The sequence below is a fragment of the Rhipicephalus microplus genome, chromosome 8, assembly GCF_043290135.1.
Source record: "Rhipicephalus microplus isolate Deutch F79 chromosome 8, USDA_Rmic, whole genome shotgun sequence".
NCBI classification, from domain to species: Eukaryota; Metazoa; Arthropoda; class Arachnida; order Ixodida; family Ixodidae; genus Rhipicephalus; species Rhipicephalus microplus.
The window spans coordinates 46,719,730-46,744,632 of record NC_134707.1 but is presented as its reverse complement, the minus strand read 5'-3'; the positions used below and the strand labels follow the sequence as shown (position 1 = coordinate 46,744,632).

Here is a 24,903-nt window from a genome sequence, read left to right as displayed (position 1 = left end):
ACATATATGTAGTGAATCTGTGGTGTGATGTACAAAGCGCACTTAACAGCAGTTTGTTTTTAGAAAAGAATAACTAAAATGAAAGGGGGGCCTCTGGGATGGAGTGTGCGGAATTGAAAACGGGTGGAGTGTGCGGAACTTGAAACGGGGCGAGCACAAATTGAAATGCGCGCCATGAACGAAGTTTGAAGTCGGCAAGGAAGAAGCTGGCACGGATGTGTACCAACAAACGATAAATGACTGAAGCGCCAGTTCAATGGAGCGATTGTGTAAAGCACGCGCATGAGAGAGGAGGAGGAAGAATAAACATTCATTTTCGAAACGGTGTAGCGGTGTAGGTTCCGCGTTCACCTTAGGTGGGAGGTCTCCTCATTCCAGGAACCCTCTGGCCTTCGCTGCCTCCTTGGCCCTGGCGACGAGACGTCGTTGTTGGTCCAGGTCCTCCAAGGCAAGCTTGGCCTCCCACGTTTCGAGAAGGTGTTCGTTTTCTTTACCAGCATCAATGGTGTTGGGCGGAGGTGATAGATCTGTATTTTTATTGCATGGACACTCGAGGATCAGGTGGACCAACGTGTCAGGTACGGTGCAAATCGGGCAAACATATTTGTGTAATGTTGGGTAAAATCGGTGCATTAGTATGTCGTGTGTGTACGTGTTGCTCTGCAGTCTTCTCAGTATGGTGCTGTCCTCTTTGCTGGGATTCGAGTGTGGTGGTGGATACTCTCTGCGCGCCAGCCTATGGTGTTGCAGTATTGCAAGTATTGCAAAGTAAGTCTTAGGTAACGACTCAGCCTCCACGGACACAGTCCTGGCGACTAGAAAGCGGGAAGGGGTGGCCCGGTAGGCCGCGATCACGCCTACCGGGCCACCCCTTCCCGCATGGGAGAGAAGAAAAATATGGCTGCATATCCATGGAGTGAATGATGGAGAGTGGGTCGAAGCATCTGTCTGTCCATTTGTTCTTGCTTCCGTCTGTTCATGCGTCCGTCTGTGTGACCATCCTTGCCTCCGTCCATGCGTCCATCCCACCGTGCAGCCATCCGTGCATCCGTCCATGCATCTGTCTGTGTGCCTGCTCGTCCATCTATTCAACACTCCAAAATACCACGATCTCGCATCTTTTCATCATATATTCCCCATATAAAAGCACCGCCATCCAGCGGACATTCCAAGGACTAAACGAAAGGTGGCACACGCACACTGTCTCACGGCTTGCGCTTCGTGTCTACTTCCACATTTTAACCACTTCGAGTTCATGGTATATACTAGTTCACTGTATTCATGGCGCCGCGGCCCAACGCTCGCTAAACCTTTCTAAAACCAGGAAGGTTACGCACAGTGAGTGTAACGTAGCAACCCTTTCTTGTCAGATAGTGCTCAATGTACATGCCAATGGCTGTTAATGGGGAATGAGAGACAGGAGAATTCGGCTTTTAGTTACGCGCACGCTGCGAATTTTTTATTGTTCAAATGCGCACAGGAGAAATCTCCCACCGGCACCACCTTGCAGGTCAAAACGTAAGACTGGTTACACACTACGACTATGACTACGACTACTACGAGGGACGAACGGTAGCCGCTCTAAAGAGCTTAGCCCCTAAAAAGAAGAGTCGCAGCGGTGAGGAGAGGAAGACGAGCCACGCATCAAGATGGTCGGGTTTCGAACCCTAGCCAAGGCTCCTATCTTCATCATCCGGTGACCTGAGGAGCTCCAGTACTACCTGGCTGCGCTAACGTCCTTGTGCCCATGGTCAGGTCTGAGCTGTCGATCTTCGGGGTCGAGCTCAGGTGGGGCTGTCCAGCCGGGACTCTGCATCGGGGCCAGAGTGGTGCAGCGTCCATCGGCAGTGCGGTGTCCATCGGCAGCCTAGGAAGGCTGCTTCTCCTACGGCTGGAGTGGCTGCCCAGCCCCGATGCCAACGACGACAACTGCATCGACCCCGTGCTTCACGCCGAAACTCCTACGCAACGACGTCGATGACATGCCGCTCCTTTGAGGTTCCGCTACACACACTCTGTATAGAAACTGCGTGCTTAGCACTTTTTGTTTAGAAGCTGAGTGGTAGGACTTGATGATGAGTGACTAACTCTTAGCATGAAGATTTGTTTGTAACTGTATCCAAAAGATAGGACTCATTTTATTTTGGGTCAAGTGCTCTCGAGCTATTGTCAATAAATGTTTGCGTCAAACGAACTGGTTTTTGGAAAGTGTCCTGAGGTGGCTCCTCAGACCTCCCAAATCAAACCTGCGCGTTGTTCGAAAAAAGAATCACAACGTTAGACCGTCATGAACGAAACTTCAAGTGGACTCGTGCGCTGCTTCGCATGCTAATCAAGATTGCCCTTAGTAGGAGAGGGTGCAATTGTTCTTTTCCGCTATGCTGTGTGTTGTGGAGCGGATGTCACGAGAGAAAATCAACTATAGTCTGCCTATACCACTGGCTTTACCACTGGTTTTTTTAACGTGAAGCTCAGGAGCAGATAACCGATAACGTAGCCGGAATTTTTAAAAAACGATATCTTTCTTGGGGACATTCGACGCAAAAAGTTTGGTCTGTCTGTCTGTCTGTCTGTCTGTCTGTCTGTACATTTGTCTATTTGTCCACTCTTACCGACACCAGGTACTTGAAATGGTTGACCCCATCCTCAGCACCCACCAATCTTGCTCCAGATTTAGCGTTCATACTTCTGCAATTGTCGAATCAAAAGCAATTATTGTGCATGTCTAGGGCACCATAACAACACGTAAACATTCTGCATGTGTGTCTTTTACTAAAAAAGGCGTACATAAGTAATTTATGAACCATAGCGCTTAAGAAGCTGCACTGAACATGCAACGTTTGCACGAAAAGGCGAGTGTTTTCAACATTTTGCTAAAACAAGAAGGTGGTGGCACCTACCCGTCACCTTGCGTTCTACACCTTATCACCTCTGAGACGGGCGCACACAACCGTCTTAGAGCCACGCGCTTTGTTTTACAAGATGGCGCCCATGTCTCACGTGTGACGTGACTTGATCCGCTCGTTCGCCTCCACGCTAACGCAGTGCCTCCAGAATACCGTTCACCGATTTTCTTGCGCAGAACATCAAATAAATGTTTAGTTCACTCTCTCGACACGCAAGACTGTTATCTTTCGACGACATTTGCAGATTAACAAGCAGATACGAGGCCAACTTTTTCTTGCTTGTGGAAGGGACTCAACCTTTTTTGATTCAGGTTCATACGTCCTTATAATTATGCATTTAAAGTATAAAAATATGTTCGGGGAAGAAACAACGTCACCTGCAAAACCGCACCCCCTCCTCTCCAACCTGGCTACGCCTAGGCTGACTACCTTCTTTCTTCGCCATTTTTCCTAAATTTTGGAGGTGTATAAACATCGGCAGAGATACAGTAGTGTGTACAAATTAGCATTTAGTATTGTCACTTGCGGGAGCTAGGCGAAAACAGCACACACTATGAGAACGAACAGACACAAGGTGACCTACAGACAGAGGCGCTATGTCTCGAACGTAAAAGCTCCTGTGTCTGTATCTTACCTCGTGTCTGTCCCTGCTCGTCCATATGTGCTGTTTCAGCATCAGTATGAACAACCAACTACCTCAAAATGATTTATTTTACGTACAGAAACATGGAAAAGAATTAGTTCGACTTAAATAGACTACTAAGCCTAAATCCCTCCCTTTTCGGCTATGCCTTTGCAGACCACGTCACCTTAGGCTGTTGAAGTGCAACTACACTTTTTACCCGTGGAGAATAATGAATCATCGAATTCGGCGGAATCTGCTATCGCTTACGTTGCGTCTCGACCGAAACGTTTCATTGAAACTTGTTGCACTGAGTGAACGCTCTTGGCTTCTTGTTGTAAGCGTGGAATGTGCGCTTCTCGTGTACGCTGTAAGCCGCAGCATGCGACAGTTCACAATGCAGACACATGCTGGCCTTGCTTCCGCTTCTTTTTTTTTCTTTTGCAAATATAAGAAAGGCAATATACTAAGGTGCTTTTCCACTCAACGAGCTTGAAACCTGCTCAGCCCACAAGAAAAACATACTGCCAGATACAAAAAAAAAGAGCTTTATACAGTCGCATATCAGTTTTCATGTCTTAGTTTGCACGCAAACAGTTGTATTTTTGCCTTGGGCTAGTCCAAAAACCCATGCGTTGCTTTCGTTATGCAATACTGAGGATCGCCCCTGTATACGATGAATCAACGACATCTGAACAGTAAAATTAAAAGTGTGGGTTGAAAAGGTGAAATTCAGCACCCTGATAACAAAATTTAGGCGCACTTCGTTCAATATATTATGTTTCATTTTTCCAAATATTACAGTGCGCAGTGTTTCCCAACGTCATACCAGCCACTCGCAAGTTATCGTTTCTGCTATGGTAATTTATTCACATTTATCCCAGTATTAGTACAATTCACCACTTACAATGTATTTGGCTTGATGGTCTCTTAGTTCTCAATATACATCTGAGAAATGTCCTTCAATTTACATATTTTACGAGACCCAGGCAATGAATACTTAGTTCGCTTACAATGAATATTTATTTCGCTCCTTACAAGCTTGTGTTTTGATGTGGGGGATGAATGGACAACTTGTACGGCTGATTATGAGTCCATGTGAGCTGTATTTCAGCTATTATTTCGTAGAATGTTAGAGGGGCCTGTTTCCCGACGTGTACAAATTGCCTGCATCATTTACACTCATGTTAAGAATTGGGTAAATAAAATGCTGAATATTTAGTTCTTCTCAATGTAATTTTGCTGAGTTTGTGTATAGGTAACTGCTGGAGTTAAGTCAGGATGTATATTTTAATGTGCTATAATTGTTTGAAAGCAGATTGCACAAAATATTCTACACACGCACACTTATTCAGTATAGTTTCAGTTCCTTGAGTATCTTGCATCGTGGCTCATTGTTGAAGGTAGACACTTCTGATCCCGTTGCTGTCAGCTTCATGAATGACCTTGAATCGGCTGTGAACTTTGGCCACTCCTTGCCTTGTAATCCGACAGGTGGCCTAAGCGATAAAAAAGCAGCACATGTAACTCATTTACAGAAGTAGTAGGTATGGAATATACCTACTAGGCAGTCCAGTCGCGAATAGAAGAAACCGTCGTAACACACATTTAACCACGTCAAGATATATTATTGTATTCCTTACCACACTATCAAAATTCAATAAGGCAGGATATAAAGCCTTGTCATCAGTACAATGATCTGTGAATAAATTGAAACTTGCCATTATAGCTATCGATTCTCTGTGTTGTTAAAGCGCAGCTAATAAAGTGGCCCCGCGACGCCTCTAGCTGCATGAGCAATGAGTGACAATCCACGGGGTCCTCTTAGTGCTTCAACTTGTTCATAATGCAAAACCAACCAGCCTACACTAATATCCTAGTGCAAATGCTGGTGTTTGGGTCTGCACTTTGTCTCTGTCCAAGTTCGTTTGCGCTGAAACCACTCGACATACTTAACCACTTCTAAGTCGCCCAAATGCTGGTTTTTCTGAGGGAGGCAGTGCTCTCGCTATTCGGGCTTCGCGTTGGTGGGCTTGACGTCATTTCCTGAAGCACGCGTAAGGACGATATCAAGAATTGCAGATATCCGTAAAGTTTTGCTATATAGTTATATAACTCAGATTGTATCTCGTTTCTTTGATAGCATGATGTTCCTTTCTTTGGCCTGCTCTACAGTCCTAACAACTATGGATTGCACATGATAGACATCACACCGATTAAGCAGGAAAACAGCATTTCACATCAAGCCACTACTTTTGAAGAATGAAGAACAGGACAGATATGAAAAATAAAACAGAACAGAACAGAACAGAAAAAAACAGCAAAGCAAAGAAAACGATAATAATGAAAGAAATAATAAAGAAAGAAGGAAATAAATAAATAAAGAGAACAAGAGAGAAAAAAAGAAAGAAAGAAAGAAAGAAAGAAAAAAAGAAAGAAAGAAAGAAAGAAAAAAGGAAAGAAAGAAAGAGAAAAATACTACGCCAGTAAAGCGCACGTGATGATTCCTTGCCCTACTTTCCCGCTTAAAGAACAGCTCCTAATTTTTCATTTCTCTCCTTCTTCAGCTCAGAGAAAACTGAGGGATACAAAGATAAGCGCGATGGTAATCGCGCCACGATTGCATGGAGCTGGCGGTTTCAAGTGAGGTTGGTGTATTGGCGTTTGACGCACCTCTTCTTTTTCTTTTTGTCCCTGCTAAGAAATCCGCGAACCTCCCTTGCACGAGGCATCAATCGGTGATTATTGACTGTCACGATGGGCAAGAAGCGCCTTATTGACTTGCACATAACGATTTATCCATTGGGAAAAGAAGTGCAGTAAGGCGCTCAAATATGATGCTTTTTTCTGTTCTTCGCAGAGTTTGATTCACCTTTATTATTTAGGTCATTCCCAATTTTCCATAGTAGTCGACGTCCTCGATTGTTCGTAAACTTCAAGCACTACATGGCGTTGTCTTTGAGGCCAGCGGTAGCTAAAAATGTGCTTATATTTGCTGCTGTCGAATAAAATAGGCTCTCAGCCTTTAGTATGGATATAATTTATCTGATCTCCTTGCCCCGCCGTGGTGGTCTACTGGCCAAGATACTCGGCGGCTGACTCGCAGATCGCGGGATCGAATGTCGGCTACGGCGGCTGCATTTCCGATGGAGGCGGATATGTTGTAGGCCCATGTGCTCAGATTTGGGTGCACGTTGAATGATCCCAGGTGTTCGAAATTTCCTAAGACGTCTAATACGGCGTCTCTCATAATCATATGGTGGTTTTGGGACGTTAAACTCCACATGTCAATAATGATGTTTGATCTCACTGCAATGATTATGTTAGTTTCAGTGTTAATTAGGAACTCCAAGCAGCATGTCTCTTTTGAGTTTACGGTGCATTTTCATGAACTGAGATTAACAAAAAAGGTTCTCGTGAGGGTGATGACGAGACAGTGACTGCGTCATGCTATGATGTGAAACTGTGACATCATCAGGACGTCATAAGATGTTTCAAACTGATGTCGTCCATCAGTTAAGTTCGCTCTGACGCCGCATGCAATGCAAAGCGCAGCGAGGTGCCGAAAGCTTCAGTGGAGCGATATGCGTGCCTTGTGTTCTTTGCCACTTCACTGAATTCGAAGAGCTGCGTGGCGTTATTATACGTCGGGGCTATTCTGCGCTGAGCACCGATTAAGAGAACGCCTGAGGACAGCGCGTTTATACGAGAGTGCCAAGAAAAGTAAAGATACGAGCTGCGCCCGTCAACTAAGACGGCCTGCACCTTCAAGGAGCAGAACAGCTACTACTTTTAGTGTGATAGCAATTACATGGACACTCTCGGTGGACTTTTTGTATAGCCGTCCCCATAACGCACGAAACAGTGCCCGCTTTTTGTACTGCCTCGGGAGATAACCAAAAGCACTACACAAACATGTCGCGTCAAGTGCCACTACGTGGCAGGAGACGCACCGAAAAAAAAACTATGTAGGAGCGACGAGTTCTGCCATGCATGGCTTCTGCATTCTCTGTACTTGAAGCACTTGAAGCGCGTTGTTTAAAAACAAATATGCAACAAATGCTACAGTTAGTTCACACTTGTCCATCATATATCTTTGTGTTCGCTTCGAGCGTCCTTCTTTGTAATCTAGCATCGCGTTGCAAGTATGGAGTGGCTTCTTGTTCTGTGTTTTACATTTTAATTTTTCGCTATCGCTTTCAATGCTTAACCAGTGTGGCGGCCCGCCATCGCATTCATTGTGTAGCAACATTTCCATTTTTTTTATTCCACCTTTTCACGCATTCGTTGTGCAGCCACTCTTTAACTGTCACTTTTTTGTTTCACAGCACAAACACACTCTGAGTACCCGCTGCGGTAGATCGTCCCACATTGAAGTTCCGAAAATTTTAGCCATGCGTTGTGGGAACACCTGCCGACTATTCAAAATGACACCACATGTTGCGCAGCGGTGGTGGGTGTAGCCCACCTGCGCTCTTCAAAAGGGTCAGCCTACGTGTTACTAAAGAGAGAGGTGCGCTGACCGCAAGGAAAGACGGATGCTATCACTCGAGCTGTCTAATTGCTGCTGCCTGAGAATCTAGGTCACCACCTAGCCACTTCGTGTCCCCTGGCCGATCCTGCAGTATGCCGCGTTTAGTTCAATGTATTGTTGTTTGTTTGTTTTGATTTGACTCTTCGGTCTTCCTTGCTTTAACTTCAGACAGGACGCAGCACGCCCAATACCTAAAACTTTTCGTGCATTTCTGCGATAAGCGTGCGATAGATGTGAGATAAATCGGAAAGCGCAAAAAACAAAAGCGTGCCAACTAAGTATTTGTTCTTATGAATTAGTTAAGACGAAAAAAATAGAAAAAAACTGACCAAGAACAGGTATGACGCAGGTTCGTAGCTTCGTTAGGCCTCAGTGAGTAATCTACCTCTCCAAAATTTCGGTGCACCTTGAAGAACCCCAGGTGGTCGAAATTCGCGGTGACCTTCACTACGGCGTCTCTTATAATCATATGGTGGTTTTGGGAGGTGAAACCACACAGATAAATCAATCAATCAATCAATCCACCTATCAATTTTCGAAAGTTGTGTTCCCGGCTGTTGAAGAAGGAGCGCAAATATATTTTATTGTTAACTTTCTCAACATTCGGTTTATCGCTCCATACCATACACATATTATTTAGAAAACCAAACGCGGCGAGCATTAAACTTTCATTGTCCACTACGGCGTGCCTACTCGTGCACCATTATTTCCGGATGTACAGCACCATGAAATGTCGTTATAAACAAATTACAGCCAGTATTTAAAACAAAAAGCACCAATAGGACACTTCTGTGCAGGCCTGCTTTTGTTAAATCTGGATATAAGTATATTAATTTCATAAGTACTGGCAATGGTAAATGGTGCAGTGTGTAAATAAGGAATAATACTGACCTTCCTTTGGCAAAATCACTCCAGAGCTTCATAATATTTTTACTGTAGTCCATATCACCAGCACATCCGCTTTGCCTATCGAACACTCTGCCAAATACCAACGGCAGCTCGTCGCCATGGGTCATGCCGAACCATGGCTGCTTCTTGACGCAAGCTGACACGTAGTTAAGCTCATAAAAGTGAACGTCTTTCCCTGACTGTGCGTTCGCTGTTGCGTTGGCCAACTTGCACGCCGTGTTGATGGCTCCGCACTTCACATGAGTATCTCCCTTGGTTTCCGCCAGAGCCTGCCGAAGAGCGTCGTAATCGTAATCCCCAATCTCACCCATGTATTCTTTCTGGAGCTTTTCTGTGTCTGACAGCGACAGTTTGTACAAACTGCCCAGGAAATGTATCATTTCTGCCTTGTTGATTTTCCTGGGAGGCAGTGCCTCAGAAAACGTGTCCCTGAACGTGGTGTAGAGAATGTTGCTTCCTTCGTAGGCTGTCTGACCAATCATAACGTCCTTGTCACCTGGGAAGTCGGCCATGCGAGGCTCTATGGGCAAGAACTCATCTCCATAGATTGGCTCAAACTTTCCGCTTCCCGATCCAAAGAACGTTGCTTCTACTGCCACAATTAGAGAAGCGTTTACTGTCCTCATGCAAGCGGCAATATCCTGAGAAGCGTTGGCAGCCGAGTCACCACCATAGCAGCCGAAGTTAGCAGCAAACTTTCGGGAGTATTCGAGCATTTCGTTCTTGTCTCTGGCACGCCCTTTCTTCGTCACGGCTGCACTCTGGACAATGGCCCGCTTAAAGAGAGTCTGGCTTCCGGGAGAAATAAGATGGAATCCTGTCGATATGCCACCGGCGCTCCATCCAAACAGCGTGACTTCACCAGGGTTACCGCCAAATGCAGCAATGTTTTCCTGGATCCATTTCAGTGCCAGCTGCTGGTCGTGCAAGCCCATGTTTCCGGGGGCCGATGTTTCATCATACAGGAAACCGAATGACTGCAACCTGCGTAGTCAAATGAAAAGTTTGAGGTAAATTATAGAGTACGAGAAGAGTGACCACTTTTCTCACATAATATACTGCCAGCGAGTTTTACCTGAAGCAAGATTAGGCTTGCTTTGACAGGAGAGAAGCAAGGCGTCAGCATGTTGATTTTCGAACTAAGTCATTATTTGTGTGAGAAGCTGCTTCACGAATTTCAGGGCCCGTCAGCGTAAGCGTTCGGGAAACTTTCTCTAAGGTATCATTCTAATCATGTCTTCATTTTGGTTGACATGTCTATCTTAGCAGTTTCTATGATTGTGTAACATGATTCAAGGCTACCTATTCTTAACTGTAAAATTTTACGTGTCTCCTCTAGCGCGAAAACTGACCATCATCAGTGCCAAAACGAGTGGTGCCACGTGATGATGTCACAATATATGATGATGTGACAGGTCTCCAAATGTGGCGTGACATATCTTAGTATGTTACTTCGAAACGTGGCACAGCGCTAATGCACACGGACTATGGAGAGACGACTGGATGAGCGCTATATTTCTAAGCTGAAAGTTAGCGTTCGTCCTATCGTCTCTTTCAACATTCTGTGTGTAGTTCGCCACTTCTTGAAGCGAATAACCAACGAACTCAAAAGGCTCCGTTGACCAACTTTATTGATACGTTAGATGGCTCAGAAAGATTTCGGGGCGAGCACGCGGCTCGACCTCAACAAAATCAACTCAGAAGCAAAGCCAGATGTATTGCATTTTCGAGTCCTTCTCTTAAGCAAGTACACACGGAACCATACGAGTTCTTTCTTTAGCTACGCAATTACTTCTTTCACACTTTTACTTGACACTAGTTCATAAACATACTGATATTCCAGAAATATTATGCGCATCCAGCGCTTTTGCAGGATATTGGCTTGATAACAGCAGCGAGAAAGTAAGCCTGGCTTTTCTGGCATAAACAAGCTAAAAGATTTGCGAGTTTTTCGCTATTCATGTTGAGGTTGCAGCATGCTCAATCTACATACACACTAGATAAAAATTAACCACAATGAAAGGGTAAATTTTTGGTCCTCTAACCCATTTCCCTGTCTGTTTTTTTTGTTTACCATGTACCAGTAGAGGGAAAAAGTTATTTTCGTGCTAACTGAGTTTTTGAACGTACGAACGGTAGTAATTATTTTACCAGCTGACGGCTTCAGCGAATATAGTCATAGTAATCTTTACAGCATAAGCAGCGTTTGGGGGTGATCTGAGAGTTATTTCAGGTGGTAAAAGCAGATACCAATATCTGGTTAACCTGCCGGCCTCCCTCTTTCTCTGTATTTCTCTTCATCGCATCATGAGCCAACGAATTTATTACAGAATATTAGGGGTGCATACGCAAGGGTTTCCGTACGCGCTAAGTAGTGTACCTCAGCTGGCACAGTTTATAGTGCTGTGTATCCGAACGTAAGGCACAAAACAGTCACACCCAGTCACTGCAGACACTGCGAGACACTGGGCTGTCTGACACGTGGTGACATTTTCCAAATTAAGGAGATGCTCAGGCGGAACAATTGCCGGCCATGCAGGCCAGGCTTACCCCGCCTGCTGCAACACCACCACCACCACCACCACCCAGTCACTGCGCCGTAGCGTCTTGTTGCGTACGTATACTTTTTTCTTGCAATTTAGAATAAAAAGAGCATGCTACTAGTAAAGAAATTATTCATCGCATAAAGACAATAATGCGAGAAAAAAAAAGTTGTACGTGTCGAAGTTGCGACTGCAGCCGGTGCCGTGGCCCGACGACGACACACACGAGGAGAATTTGTGGCAGTGGGACCGGCGTCGTCCTTTCGTATGTACCGTTCATTTTCGTCTACTGTGCGGGTTCATTATCCTTTTATTGTGTGGTGGGTACGCAAAGTATCGTAATATCGGGTTACCTGCCACAGCTCTGGCCACGTGTCGTGGCGCCAGCTGTGAACGAAAAAAAAACAACAACTACCAAACACTTCATTTATGTCCGTCGAGATTGTTGCGGGAGTGCCGCCTTTCGTTAAGCGTATACAGCATTGACTATTTGAGCATGACTCTCGAAAACGGTGCTGAATTGACACGAATACAAAGCTGCAGGCACGCAATAATGATAATGAACTCTCAAACGGTAGAGCAACAATGGACGTTGCTCCGACCTCACGCCGACATAGTGTCGTTTTCCAAAGTAGTGTTGGAGCTTGGCGTGGCTCTTTGGCGGAATAACCGATTGCCACTCAGAACACTTGCGTTCTGTTGCTGCTGAGGTACTCAATTTTTCAATTTGGCATTCGCCGGATCAGCCCTGCCGATGTCACTTTCTCTCAACACGGTCATACTTCAGTTGGTAATGTCCATTCTTGTCGTTTCGGGGCAACTAGAAGTTGCTAGTCGCAGTGTAGCACAGGATACCATACCCGAGCACTCTGGCTCGTGGTATACGGGTTTACGTCACACGTATAGTGAAGGGTCCGATGACGCACCCGGCAGGCGTTTCACGTTATTCATGTCCCGACTATACAGTCACATTTCTCGGAGCATCTAACCTTCCAACACAAATTTTGGTCGACATCGAGTCTGTTTATACCTTATTTAGGTGGCTAGTTGGAAATGTGGAGACAGAAGCGATCAAAGTGACTGGAATTCACTGAAAGATGCTTTTTATTTGTTACTTGAAGTTTTACCGTAATCTTTATTTCAGCCTTCTTTGGCTATAACAGTCAAATAGCGTAATAAAGTACTCGTCTTAGCGAATATAACCGCATCTACAAAAGATGTCAAATTATAGAAAGCTTGTAACGTTTAGTGGCATTTTTTTTTTAAACAGGGCAGTGGTGGGTTCTAGTTGGTTGAAAAAGATTGAAACTCTCAAGACGACGCCAATATCTGGCCTTTCTCTAGAAAACACCATATCATGCAGCTTTCTTAGTTACGAAAAAAAAGAAACTTCCAATTTATTAAGGGAAAAGTTCTGTTCGCTTCAGCGCGTTTGGACGGGATCAGCGTGTACGTCTGCATGGCTTCACGAGATCTAACTCTCCACGACACCATTTCGCTCAACTTGCAAGCAATGTGATGGTATGGAACACTATTTAGTGAAGTGTCGTAAGCTTAAGAAAGAACGGCAAGGTTTAGTTGGAGCATAAAATATTTAGGCTCGTAATGCAATAGTACAAGTGATATTGCGTGTCCGCAAGGACACTGGATCTTCAGGGAGCAGGTGCCACAACTTTTCTTCATGTTTTTCACTAAACTTCACACGTTAATTTGAGGTCAACTGGTAGTGAGTGTCAACTCATCACAAACAATGGTATGAATTATTAAATAATTAATGGTAAATAATTTAATTGATGATAATTTAAGATAATTGACATTATATAATGGTACCGTTACCAACTCATTACATTAGTGTCAACTGGTAGTGAGTAACAATTATGTTGGGTTGTGAGGCGGTGAGATAAAGGGACCAGGAAGTATACTGCATGCGCAATTACATACAAGCCGTGGGCACATGCAGGGTTGCGTCGTGTTCCAAGACTTTGCCCGCACTAGCTAAAGAAACACAAAAGGGCATTAGTTCAATATCATCAGCAAAGAGAAAAACGGGCGAGGCAACTGCTTCTTTAGCAAGACTACATGTACCGACTGCCTACAACATTCTTATCTTAATCCTAATCTTATTTACCTGTATGCGATGGTCACCACCACAACGTTTCCAAAAGCAGCCAAATAAGTTCCGTCATCGAGAGGTATTGCGGCAGATCCTTCTTGGAAGCCACCTCCGTGAATCCAGGCCATCACTGGGAGCCCTGCTGACGTGTTCAGCCTCGGTGTCCATACGTTCAAGTAAAGGCAGTCCTCGCTTTTCTGCTGATCTGCGAATTTTCGCAAATATTTGCAAGCTGATACCACTTTTTTTTATCCCGTAGTAAACTATCTAAGGGAGTATGAAGTGTCAACTCAAATAATGCACCTGAAAGCATGAGCATCAAAAAAAGGTCATCAGAAAAACTTGCATGGTTCGCTTACACTCAAATAGTGTTGGCGTGCATTTCAATGATCCTACTCATTTGCATAAGTGTAGGCGGGAGGGGGAGGGGTACTCTCATCTGTTGAACAATGCCGTTCACCGGGAACATTCTCCACCTCGAGCTTCCAGTCATTGTATCCTTAATTGGTGCCTTCGTATGTAGCCGGAAGCATTTAAAATTTTGCTGCATCAGGATTGTTTGTTGGTTTCGACACGTTGAGTGGGCTCATGCACACTGGGCCCAGTGTTATTGACTTGCAAAGTTTGTGACTGTTATCAACAACTCAACACCTCCTCCATCTATGCCTATTGTCGTAAATACCGTGACGCCCACTAAAAGTCATGCTCCTCCGCTCACTTGAAAGCCTCTGTCGGGTGAAATATCTCGATTCTTTGACCTCCATTTATTCTTACCACACACACACAAAAAAAAAACCACGAAATCACCAGAAAACTATGTACTGTTTTTTTTAATGTCACTTTTAGGTTACTACTACTTCAACGTTTTCTGGCCCGCAACGACGATCAGAAGTGATATCGCTATTTTTCTCACGTCTCCTTTTTTTGACGTCCTTACTGTATGCACATACTCCTTTCTTTGTCCTCCCTGACGCAGAATAATTGATGTGCCTGCTTAACCGAGCTTTCCAACATTTCTTCGAAATTACTCTTTTCTTTAATATTCAATTCTGTACAAACAAAACACTGGTTTGACATAAAAACTGACCCTTGAAGAAGCCGAGAACTTGAGCCCAGTCAAGACTCTGACATTAAATAGGTTGTGCGAAGAGCGCCTGCATGCATATTCATTATATCTATCTTGCATCGATGTTTTTTCAAGATAACATTTTGTTGGCTCTGTTGCAGTTTTTTTTTGCACAACTCAAGCAAGGATAAGTGATTATTAATTCATAACCACCGACTTATCTTTTGCCTCTCTCTTCATGCTTGCTAGGAGTGGCTTGCATGTTACGGTCAATTCCAAGAACTTTAGGGCGCGTATCTATGGTATCTCTCAGGCTAGGTAACAGTGCCCTGTCATGAATACATTTGAAATACCTGAAAAAATCACTTTTTGGAAAAGAAACTGGCTACCAAAACGACTTTTAGCTCTGTGCAACCCACACCTCCTGGAACTATTGCCGTATCATACAAACACGTGGTTTCTCGCGAGAGTTCATTGCAGTTTTTTTTTACATGGAACCACGTGGTAAAGAAAAAAACCTTCCCCGAAAAACATTATAGCACTACAAAATTATTTTCTAGTGCAGTAGTTCAATTATACGAATATACTAGTGGTGGCATAGAGAAAGAGGAGCGCGAAAACATTATCTAATAATATGTCTTTCGCTTATTTGCAGTGCTGTTGTTGGCGAGAGATGGTACTATGTGTAACAGACCAGACTATCTGCTATCAGCATTCGCCCTAGGCGATATCGTCTTCTCCTCCTCTCCACCGTTTCGTGCGCTTTACGTTCCTTCCTTTTCTTTCTTTCCCCCTTCCCCGCTGTGGGCGCGGCTACTTAAGCCCAGCAAATAAACGGCCAGGGGTCTTTCGTTATGGCGAGGCCCAGCCACGTGTTCATCGTCGTCTTGTCTCTGAGCTAAACGATACATGGTGGGATACTGACGTTCGAAGTGGGATACTGACGTTCGAAATGGACCTCGTCAAGCCCCCGGAACCGCTGCAACTGTCCGGCAACATCAGGAAAAACTGGCTGGTATTCAAGCAGAAGCTGCAGCTGTTCATCACCGCTACGGAACCGGAGAAGCCCCGCCCATCGGCCGTAGAACAGCGATTCGTCTGAGCACCACGGGGGACGAGGCGCTCGAGGTCTACAACAACTTCTCGTTTGCGGCAAGTGAGAGCAAAGAAGATTATTACACGTTAGTGCGGAAATTGGAAGAATATTGTGTAGACCAGGGTAATGAAGTCTACGAAAGGCACATTTTTCGACTGCGAAAGCAGGAAGAGGCCGAGCCCTTTGAGCGGTTCCTACGGGACTTAAAAAAGCAAGCAAAGCTGTGCAACTTCGGTACGCTTGAAGAGTCCATGATCAGGGATCAAGTGGTGCTTGGGACAAATAATGCGCAACTTCGAGAAAAGTTGCTGAGCGACAAAGACTTAAACTTGCAGAAAGCAGAAGAAATTTGCAAAGCTGCTGAGATAGCTGCCATTCAGAGCCCAGCATGGTCAAATGAAAGCCTGCACGTTGACGTTACACGCCGCACACACCGCACGAAGTTTGCGAATGGAACTCGGTGTCGAAATTGTAACAAGGTACATGGCCCCGAGCGGTGCCCGGCGTATGGAAAAATTTGTTATGCATGCAAGAAACGAAATCACTTCGCCGCATGCTGCAACAATGCGCGCAGGATAAGCGAGGTTCACAAAGCCGAAAAAAAGCGATGAAAATTTTGACATCTTGGGCATCAGCATTTGCGGCGTCACCGGAGATATAGGAGCGGATTGGATGGTTAGCGGAAAAATAGCCGGTCAGGAGATACAATTCAAGGTAGATACCGGGTCTCAGGCAAATTTGCTGCCCCTAACCCTGTACAACCGAATCGCCCACGCAAGCACTCCGCGAAAGAGCGCCGCTGTCCTCTCCGCCTACAATGGCATTGATTTGTGGGGTTTAACGTCCCAAAACCACTATTTGATTATGAGAGACGCCGTAGTGGAGGGCTCCGGAAATTTTGACCGCCTGGGGTTCTTTAACGTGCACCCAAATCTGAGTACACGGGCCTACATTTCCGCCTCCATCGGAAATGCAGCCGCCACAGCCGGGATTTGAACCCGCGACCTGCAGGTCAGCAGCCGAGTACCTTAGCCACTAGACCACCGTGGCGGGGCCGCCTACAACGGCAGTACAATCAAACACGTTGGCGTGGCGACCGAAGATCTCGAGATAAACGAAGCACAACATTCAGTCTCGTTCTTTATCGTGAAAAAGGGGCGCCAAGCCATCCTTGGCTTAAAGACATGCCAGCAGTTTGGTCTGGTACCGGTGACGGTGGACGTCGTGAAGGTAGGCGATGGGCAAACGAAATTCCAGCTTGCATTTCCTGACCTCTTCAGCGGCACCGGCTGCGTCTGGCGACCCTACAAAATGGTGCTACGAGAGGATGCCGTTCCAGTCGTGCAGCCTGCCCGCAGAGTACCCATAGCGTTGAAAGGACGCCTGCGACAAGAACTGCAACGAATAGAAAAGGCCTCAATCATCGTCAAGGTGGATGAACCAACTGAATGGGTGAGCCCCCTGGTAGTTGTGCACAAGAAGGATGGCACCCTTCGCATTTGCATGGACCCTAGAGCAGTGAACAGGAGCATTAAGCGGGAGCACTATCCTATCCCTTCAAGAGAGGACATAGAGAGCAAGCTGGCAGGAGCACAATATTTCTCCCGGCTTGACGCTAATGCCGGCTTTCATCAGATTCCTTTAGATGAGGTCACTTCACGAATATGCACTTTTGCGACACCGTTTGGGTGGTACCGTTTTTTGCGTCTGCCTTTCGGAATTTCCTCAGCCAGCGAGGTGTTCCAGAAGACTCTAACAGAGATGTTCGAAGGGCTGCCGGGAGTGCGCGTCTACGTAGACGACGTTTTAATATGGGGCGACTCAAAGGAAGAACACGACGAACGCGTCATCGCAGTACTAAGGCGGGCGCAAAAGGAAGGGCTGACATTTAATCCAGCTAAATGCGTGTTTGGCACCACGCAGGTTGCATTCCTTGGCGACGTTATCGGAAGAGACGGAATTCGTCCGGACCCCGATCTAATCAAAAGCGTCCGTGCCATGCCAGCCCCAAAAGATAAACAGGGTGTGCGCAGATTACTCGGGGTTGTGAACTACTTTCGGAAATACCTGCCAGCTTTGAGTGATAAAACGGCATTGCTGCGTAGCCTGGTGAAAGAAGCATCGGTGTGTGAGTGGACAGCATCCCATGAGCGCGAATGGGACGAGATCTGCGCAGCGCTTGCTAATCCTCCATTGCTGGCTCTTTTTGATGAAAAAAGAAACACTAAGATAACTGCCGACGCCTCAGGAACAGGTATTGGCGCTGCCTTATTGCAAAGACACAGGGATGACTGGCACCCAGTGACCTACGCCTCAAGAGCGCTGACGCCGAGTGAAGAGCGATACGCCCAGATAGAAAAGGAAACACTGGCAATTGTTTTCGCTTGTGAAAAATTTCATCAGTTCGTGTATGGACGAAGCATTACGATAGAAACTGATCACAGGCCATTACTTGCGATTGCCGAAAAGAACATTGCAGATATGCCACCCAGGATACAGCGGTTTTTCATCCGTCTTATGAAATATGATTTTTCGTTGCAGTTTGTACCTGGTAGGGACCTGTTACTCGCAGACCTGCTGTCTCGGGCTGCACTACCAACTGGTGGAGGTGACCAAGTCGAGGACGTGGATGTCCACACAACGCAAGTAGTCACCAGCATCATAAGCAAAGCGACTATGTTGCGGCTGCAGAAGGAAACCCTCGAAGATCCGCTTCTCAGCCGCACCATGAAACAAAAGGAAGATGGCATGACAATAGACGGTGTACTGAAACCGTATGCGGAAGAGCTATCCGTGGTCAATGGAGTGGTGCTAAAGGGTTGCAAAGTTGTGGTGCCTAAATCAATGCGTGCGGAAATTCTTGAGCGAATTCACGAGGGCCACTTAGGTATGAACAAGTGCAAAGCTAGAGCCCGTAGACTGGTTTTCTGGCCGGGAATGAGCAGTGACATTGAGCGACGAGCACGAACGTGCAGCGTATGTCGAAAGTACGCATACAGTCAACCGAGTGAACCCCTCCTGCTACAGCCAACGCCCGACCGACCGTGGCATCGCGTAGGCATAGACCTATTTACATTCGCTGGAGAACACTACGTAGTTGTGTTTGATGCCCATTCTAACTTTCCTGACGTCGAGAAACTCAGAGGTACCACGGCGGCGGAAGTAATCGACAATATATCTGCTATCTTCTCGCGATACGGCATTCCCAACCAAGTTTGCACCGACAACGGGCCTCAATTTGCATCGCGAGAGTTCGCGTCCTTCGTGCGCCGATATGACTTCGAGCATATCACCTCAAGTCCAGAGTTCCCACGATCAAATGGCTTAGCTGAAAAGGGGGTACAGATCGTGAAGCGTATTCTAAAGAAAACCCACGAGTCCTGGGGTGATGTATGGCTTGGTCTGTTGGCTTATCGATCTTCTCCCCTTGACAGCGGTCACTCACCCGGAGAACTACTGCAAGGTCGTCGCCTGCGCGCCACTCTTCCAGAATACAACGTCGACGGTGGCATACCCGTATGGAAACAGCGACAGTCTTCCCGAGGCAGGCCACTACCACCCTTGGAAGCCGGAAATGTGGTCCGGATCAAACATGGAAGCTGGTCACGCCGAGCGAAAGTGGTACGAGAGACTGCACCACGATCATACGTGGTAAGAACGGAAGACCATGGGCTCCTGAGACGGAACCGACAACACTTGCTGCGAACGGACGAAAACTTCGACGACCAGGTCAGCCCCGAGGGTAATCCGAACCCCGACGCGAGGCCCCCGACGAAGTTCAGTGATGGACACCGCGGCAACATCACGCCGGACAACCCACTGGGGTGTCATCAGGTGCAACCAGCTCAGCCAGAAGAAGATTATAGCGCCACCATTTCTCCAGACACTCCAGGAAGCCCACTGGCTGGCCTGCGCAGGTCAGGACGCCAGCGCAGCGAACCGAAGCGCCTTCACTACGGGCCATCCTTCCATCAAGTAAATGAGTGCAGAAGAAATCAGTGTTTTGAAAATGTGTGAAGAGAAGATGTAACAGACCGGACTATCTGCTATCAGCATTCGCCCTAGGCGATATCGTCTTCTCCTCCTCTCCACCGTTTCGTGTGCTTTACGTTCCTTCCTTTTCTTTCTTTCCCCCTTCCCCGCTGTGAGCGCGGCTACTTAAGCCCAGCAAATAAACGGCCAGGGGTATTTCGTTATGGCGAGGCCCAGCCACATGTTCATCGTCGTCTTGTCTCTGAGCTAAACGATACACTATGTTCCCCAAATCTACGTATTGTGGCCCTATTTCAATTACGCAGGGTTCTTCAATCATTTGAGTAGCGAAACTCCTTGAAGGTGCCATATATCAAAATCCTAACTCGCCATTGGGCCAAACCGTGGGTTCTGCTGGCTGTCGGGTCATTGGTTCATCAAAGCACACAGTACAAAACGCTTATAACTACTACAGCGTGGTGTGTGGCATTGAGAAGCTTGCGAGAAGTGCATGCTGGGTGACGTAGCACTGTTTGAATATTTTGAATATCTTCTCCTAGAAGGCGCGACAATCTGAAAACCTCCGCATAATCGGCTTCAGGCACAGCTGAGAACGCCGCTTCTCAACTGGCGGAACTGAAAAACTCTAGAAAATTACCAGCATATTCAACTGCACCCACGCATGAAATGCTCTCGACTGTCCTCCTCAGAACGGTAATCGGTAATTTAAAAGCGCTATGGTAATGCGTGTGCTCCCGTTGCGCACCATATGCGGCGGTGTCGTTGACATTCTGCAGCTTCTAGGCGAAACTTACAAGCCCATGAAGCCTGTTTTGCACAGCTGCCTCATTGCAACGTTTTAGTTTGTTCATTCATCGAGGGTAATAAGCAGCTTCAAATGTAAAAGCCGAACATTGAAAAAGTTGCACGAAATGTGAATTGTTTCTAGACTGCTGTAACGTGGCCCCTTGTTTCAGTCCATTGTCATCGTTAGGCCAAAAAAGCTCTTCGTATAAGCTTGCCTTCCTTTGGTTTGCAAGTTGTATCAGATCGCAGGGCTTTTTATAGTCGCCTAGGATAACGTCCGCCATATATTTATTGAATAAGCGGTAAAAGACGGGCTACCTGATCCACGTCTTTATAAGAAATAAACATTGATTTCACGGGATGAAGCGAAAGAAGCACGTGCGAACTGACTTGATCACGACATGAAGCTTTACTTAAGAAAGAGCAGAACATATACAGGAAAAAAGTAAAGAAGGCTGGAACAAAAATTCAATCGCACTTTTCAACAATCAGCGCGATTTTGTGCAGCAGATTTTGCTGTCAAATAAAGTGAATGCTCGCTTATAAACACCTCCCCTTTTCCGCTGATTACTTATTCCTGAAATATGTATCTAGGATGCCTGTCAGGACAGATATTATGGAGGGTAACGCTGGAGAGGCTGGGTCTTTCGTTGTTTTGTGTGTATATGTTTTGGTTGTTTACCAAAAATCAAAACATATGTGACCCTTATAGATAATATCGGAAAAATGTGCTTTCAAACGACAATGTTAGGTGACGTTTCATTGAGTATCCACCTTTACCCCAACTCCCCTCCTACCCGCTATAACCATCTTCACTGTCGCGACTGCTTTGCGGACAGAACTTTGTGATGGTGACCCACTAGCTGAGAGAGCTGACGACTCCTGATATAAGGAAATAGCGAATTGTGAGAACGTATATGCTATTTACCAAAAAAATCTAATCAAATACTTTTGAAACATTAAATAGCTATTTTATGATTTCTGTAAAGCGATGTTCTCACGTTAGCACTCATAAAAGAGGCAGCCTAATGATGAAATCAGAGTCCCGCCGCGGTGGTCTAGTGGCTAAGGTACTCGGCTGCTGACCCGCAGGTCGCGGGATTGAATTCCGCCTGCGGCTGCTGCATTTCCGATGGAGGCTGAAATGTTGTAGGCCCGTGTGCTCAGATTTGGGTGCACGTTAACGAACCCTAGGTGGTCGAAATTTTCGGAGCCCTCCACTACGGCGTCTTTCATAATCATATGGTGGTTTTGGGACGTTAAACCCCACAAATTAATCAAGGATGAAATCAGAGAACTTGAAAAAATGAGCTGCCAGCGTTTACGTATATGTCTTGGTCTGCTGCGCAACGTATACACTGCCCTTCTTACGGCTACGTAATGCCATGGCAACTGAACTTTATTGCAGTTTCGCAGCAGGTTTGATTTTCAGGAGCCATTATCGTTTAATACGTACTCGTGAACTGTTAGAGTAGTATTTGAAATGTACTCGTGGCTCTCTATATTGGACAGAATGGAGTAGGACACCACTGGAGAGATAATCGAGTTTTTGCACACTGCTTAAACTCGGAGTTTCGTTAAGTGCATTGTATATTCTCTACGAGTCATCACCTTTACTCGTACATTCTTCGCCATTTTTTTTTCACGCCAGGCTACATTCTGTGGGGTGGGCCGTTTCCTTAAGCATCTAACGTTTTTTGGTCGCATGGTCGGCCTTCCTTTATGAGCCTCGTTAAGAAAATTTTGACACATCAGCCACTGAGAGTTGATTTGTTAAATTATATGAAAATCCTGGGCCTCCGAATGGTATAGTGGCGCTTAGGTTATGATTGCTGTATAGAGACCACAAACTAAAGTGTCTTATTGTGCTTGTTATGCGTCGCAGAGTTTTCACACGTGTGTCGCGGATGACAGCTGTGCCTTATTCTGTGCTGAGTAAATGGTATGGTATGCACTTGCGCTTCGGTAACGTAGTAAGAGTTTAAATAGCAACGTGCAGATCCTCACGTTTTTATGCATGTCATACCTTCTTATTTCTATCATCTTCGTTTCCTCATAACAAAACGCTCAACATTATTTTTTTACACCACATCTGTTAGGGTAAAGGTCTGTCATGCGTTATAGACAGGTAGTTGTCTACATGAACAGACACGCACACAATTCGCTGACAATAGAAAAAAAACGTAATCCTTTTAATGTCTATAAAAGGTACTATGCATTATACATAACGAGTTGTTATTTCTCTGCACTGCTACTTTTTGTTTATGTATTTTATGTTTCGCTTAAAACAAACACATCTGTTTGAGCCGACCATCATTCTGTGCAGGGGTCTTAGTCAGGACACTTTCCAATTCCACCAACTTGTGAAATTAGGCCATTCACAAATGCTGATTGGCCCGGTGGGCCGCCACGAAATGACTGGATTAAAATGCCGCCATGACAAAAATTTTACAATGTGGCGGAATCAGACAGCGTTCAGAATATCACTCCAGAGCGAAAAAAAAACTGTCACCATGATCTCATTGTACAAGCTCTCTGCCTTTTTTTCTTCCTCTGCCTCTGCTCCTAATCTTCAGCTTCACTTACAGATTACATGAGCCGATGCTGCTTGACATGCAATAACTGATGAGTGAGAACGAGTACCAAGAGGTATAAAGAAAGAAAAGAAAAGTTTGAGAGAAAGAAAGATTGACATAATGAGCGACAAAGCAAACAGTAGAAAAAGACAGGAATGAACGGACAAAACACACAGAAAAACCGAGACAGAGAAAAAGAAAAAGAAAACAAAGAAAGAAGAATAGAGAAAGAGAAATACCTAATCAAACAAGATGGACTGCCTCGCTCCGCAGCTCTCTAAAGCGTGACACAACTCATGCGAGGGATCATTAATTATTATTTTTTCGACTAATTGTTAACTGAGACTTTGAAAGTGCGTTTTTAAATCATCTGTACTGCATTGATTATAAAAGCTATGGCTACGAAATTTGTAACGTATTCTAAAGGCACTATATGCAGGAATCACTGGAGCTCACTTTTATTTTCAAGTAAGGCTGACGTTTCATATTTTATTTTAAATTTTTCTTTAGGTGTACATGTTATTGAAGATGTGCTTTTTGCACAGCGTTGAAATGTTTCCCACAGGTTGCTCCTAAAGCTTTACAGAAGCGAAACTAAAATATTGAGCCGACAACTAAAAATGCATTTGTTACGTTTGTTTATTACGTTTGTCAGTGCGTGAAACTTTCCGCGTGTAATTGTTCGCATAAATCTAAAAAACACTGACGCGCCTATGCTGCTGACACCAGCTCAAGTTATGTGACTGTAAGTGATTCACAAATGTGAGAAACTCTGCGCCTGATAGTTCCTGAGATACAGAATTCCAAAGTTCAAAAACGTGTAATCAGAAGTTACGATGTAATTTAATAAATAGGTATAACGTTGGGGTATTCGCGCATTTCACGTCAACGTGTCACGAAAAAAGAAAGAGCCGAAATATTTTTTTCTTTCGCACGTACACAAGTATGACACTTGTTCCTAAATATAGAAAAATTTTCTGTTAGCTGACGCCAATATTCCGAAATTGAAGTTTTTTTTTTACCAAAGCAAGTTTCAAATTATTTAAAATTCATTAGTACCACAGTCACTAACTCAATAGGCGCGTTTGTTTACTCACCGTATGGCAGCCACAACAGGTTCCTCGGCGAAAACACGTTGCCCTGCATGCACGAGGGGGGCGTCACCGTAGCATCCCTCACTTCTTCGACCCATGGTTCCGCGGACTCCGGTTTTCGATAGCGCAGCTCGCCCACCGGTGGCTTCGCATATGGCACTCCAGTGAAGGCATACGCGAACTTATCTCCTAAAACTACGCGCTTCGAACCACGTAATTTCCCAGCGTGGATCTGCACCACCGGAGATGCTCCGTCTTCCAGAACAGCAATGCCCCTTGCTTCTTGAGTCTCAGTGTATCCGAGACACGCGATAATCCACGCCGAGGCGAACACGAGAGACACCCGCACGTACATTTTTGCGCGCGCAACTTTTCCCGCTCAGAGGCCGGCTGCTCGAAGCCCACACTGGACGCTGACAGGAAGCGGGAGCACGCGGAATAATCGCTGCGTGGGGAGGAAAGCCCTACAGCTGGACGAGGTGATATCACGTGTATGCAGTCTGCGCTGGCATGTTTCCAAAGCCTAGGGGCCACAGCGAGAAAAAAAAAGCGCGGCGAAATGAGATCGAACCGCTTTACGCGCACAATTAACCTGCATATGGGTTACTTCTATAGAACGTTCCCTCTGGGGTTCCTGTTTACGTGTGCTGATTCTATTGCTAGAG

General features: G+C 45.6%; 1 protein-coding gene across 1 annotated transcript; it reads right to left on the bottom strand.

Moving 5' to 3' along the window:
• Nucleotides 1-4,371: 4,371 nt before the first annotated feature.
• LOC119164425 (acetylcholinesterase-1-like) lies at nucleotides 4,372-24,754 on the bottom strand. The gene is made up of 4 exons (XM_075871711.1): nucleotides 24,242-24,754; nucleotides 13,643-13,832; nucleotides 8,954-9,955; nucleotides 4,372-5,027 (listed from the first exon to the last, which is right to left on the bottom strand). The coding sequence occupies exons 1-4, from the start codon at nucleotides 24,591-24,593 to the stop codon at nucleotides 4,880-4,882; spliced, it is 1,692 nt and encodes a 563-aa protein (XP_075727826.1). The 5' UTR covers nucleotides 24,594-24,754; the 3' UTR covers nucleotides 4,372-4,879.
• Between the last annotated feature and the right edge of the window lie 149 nt (nucleotides 24,755-24,903).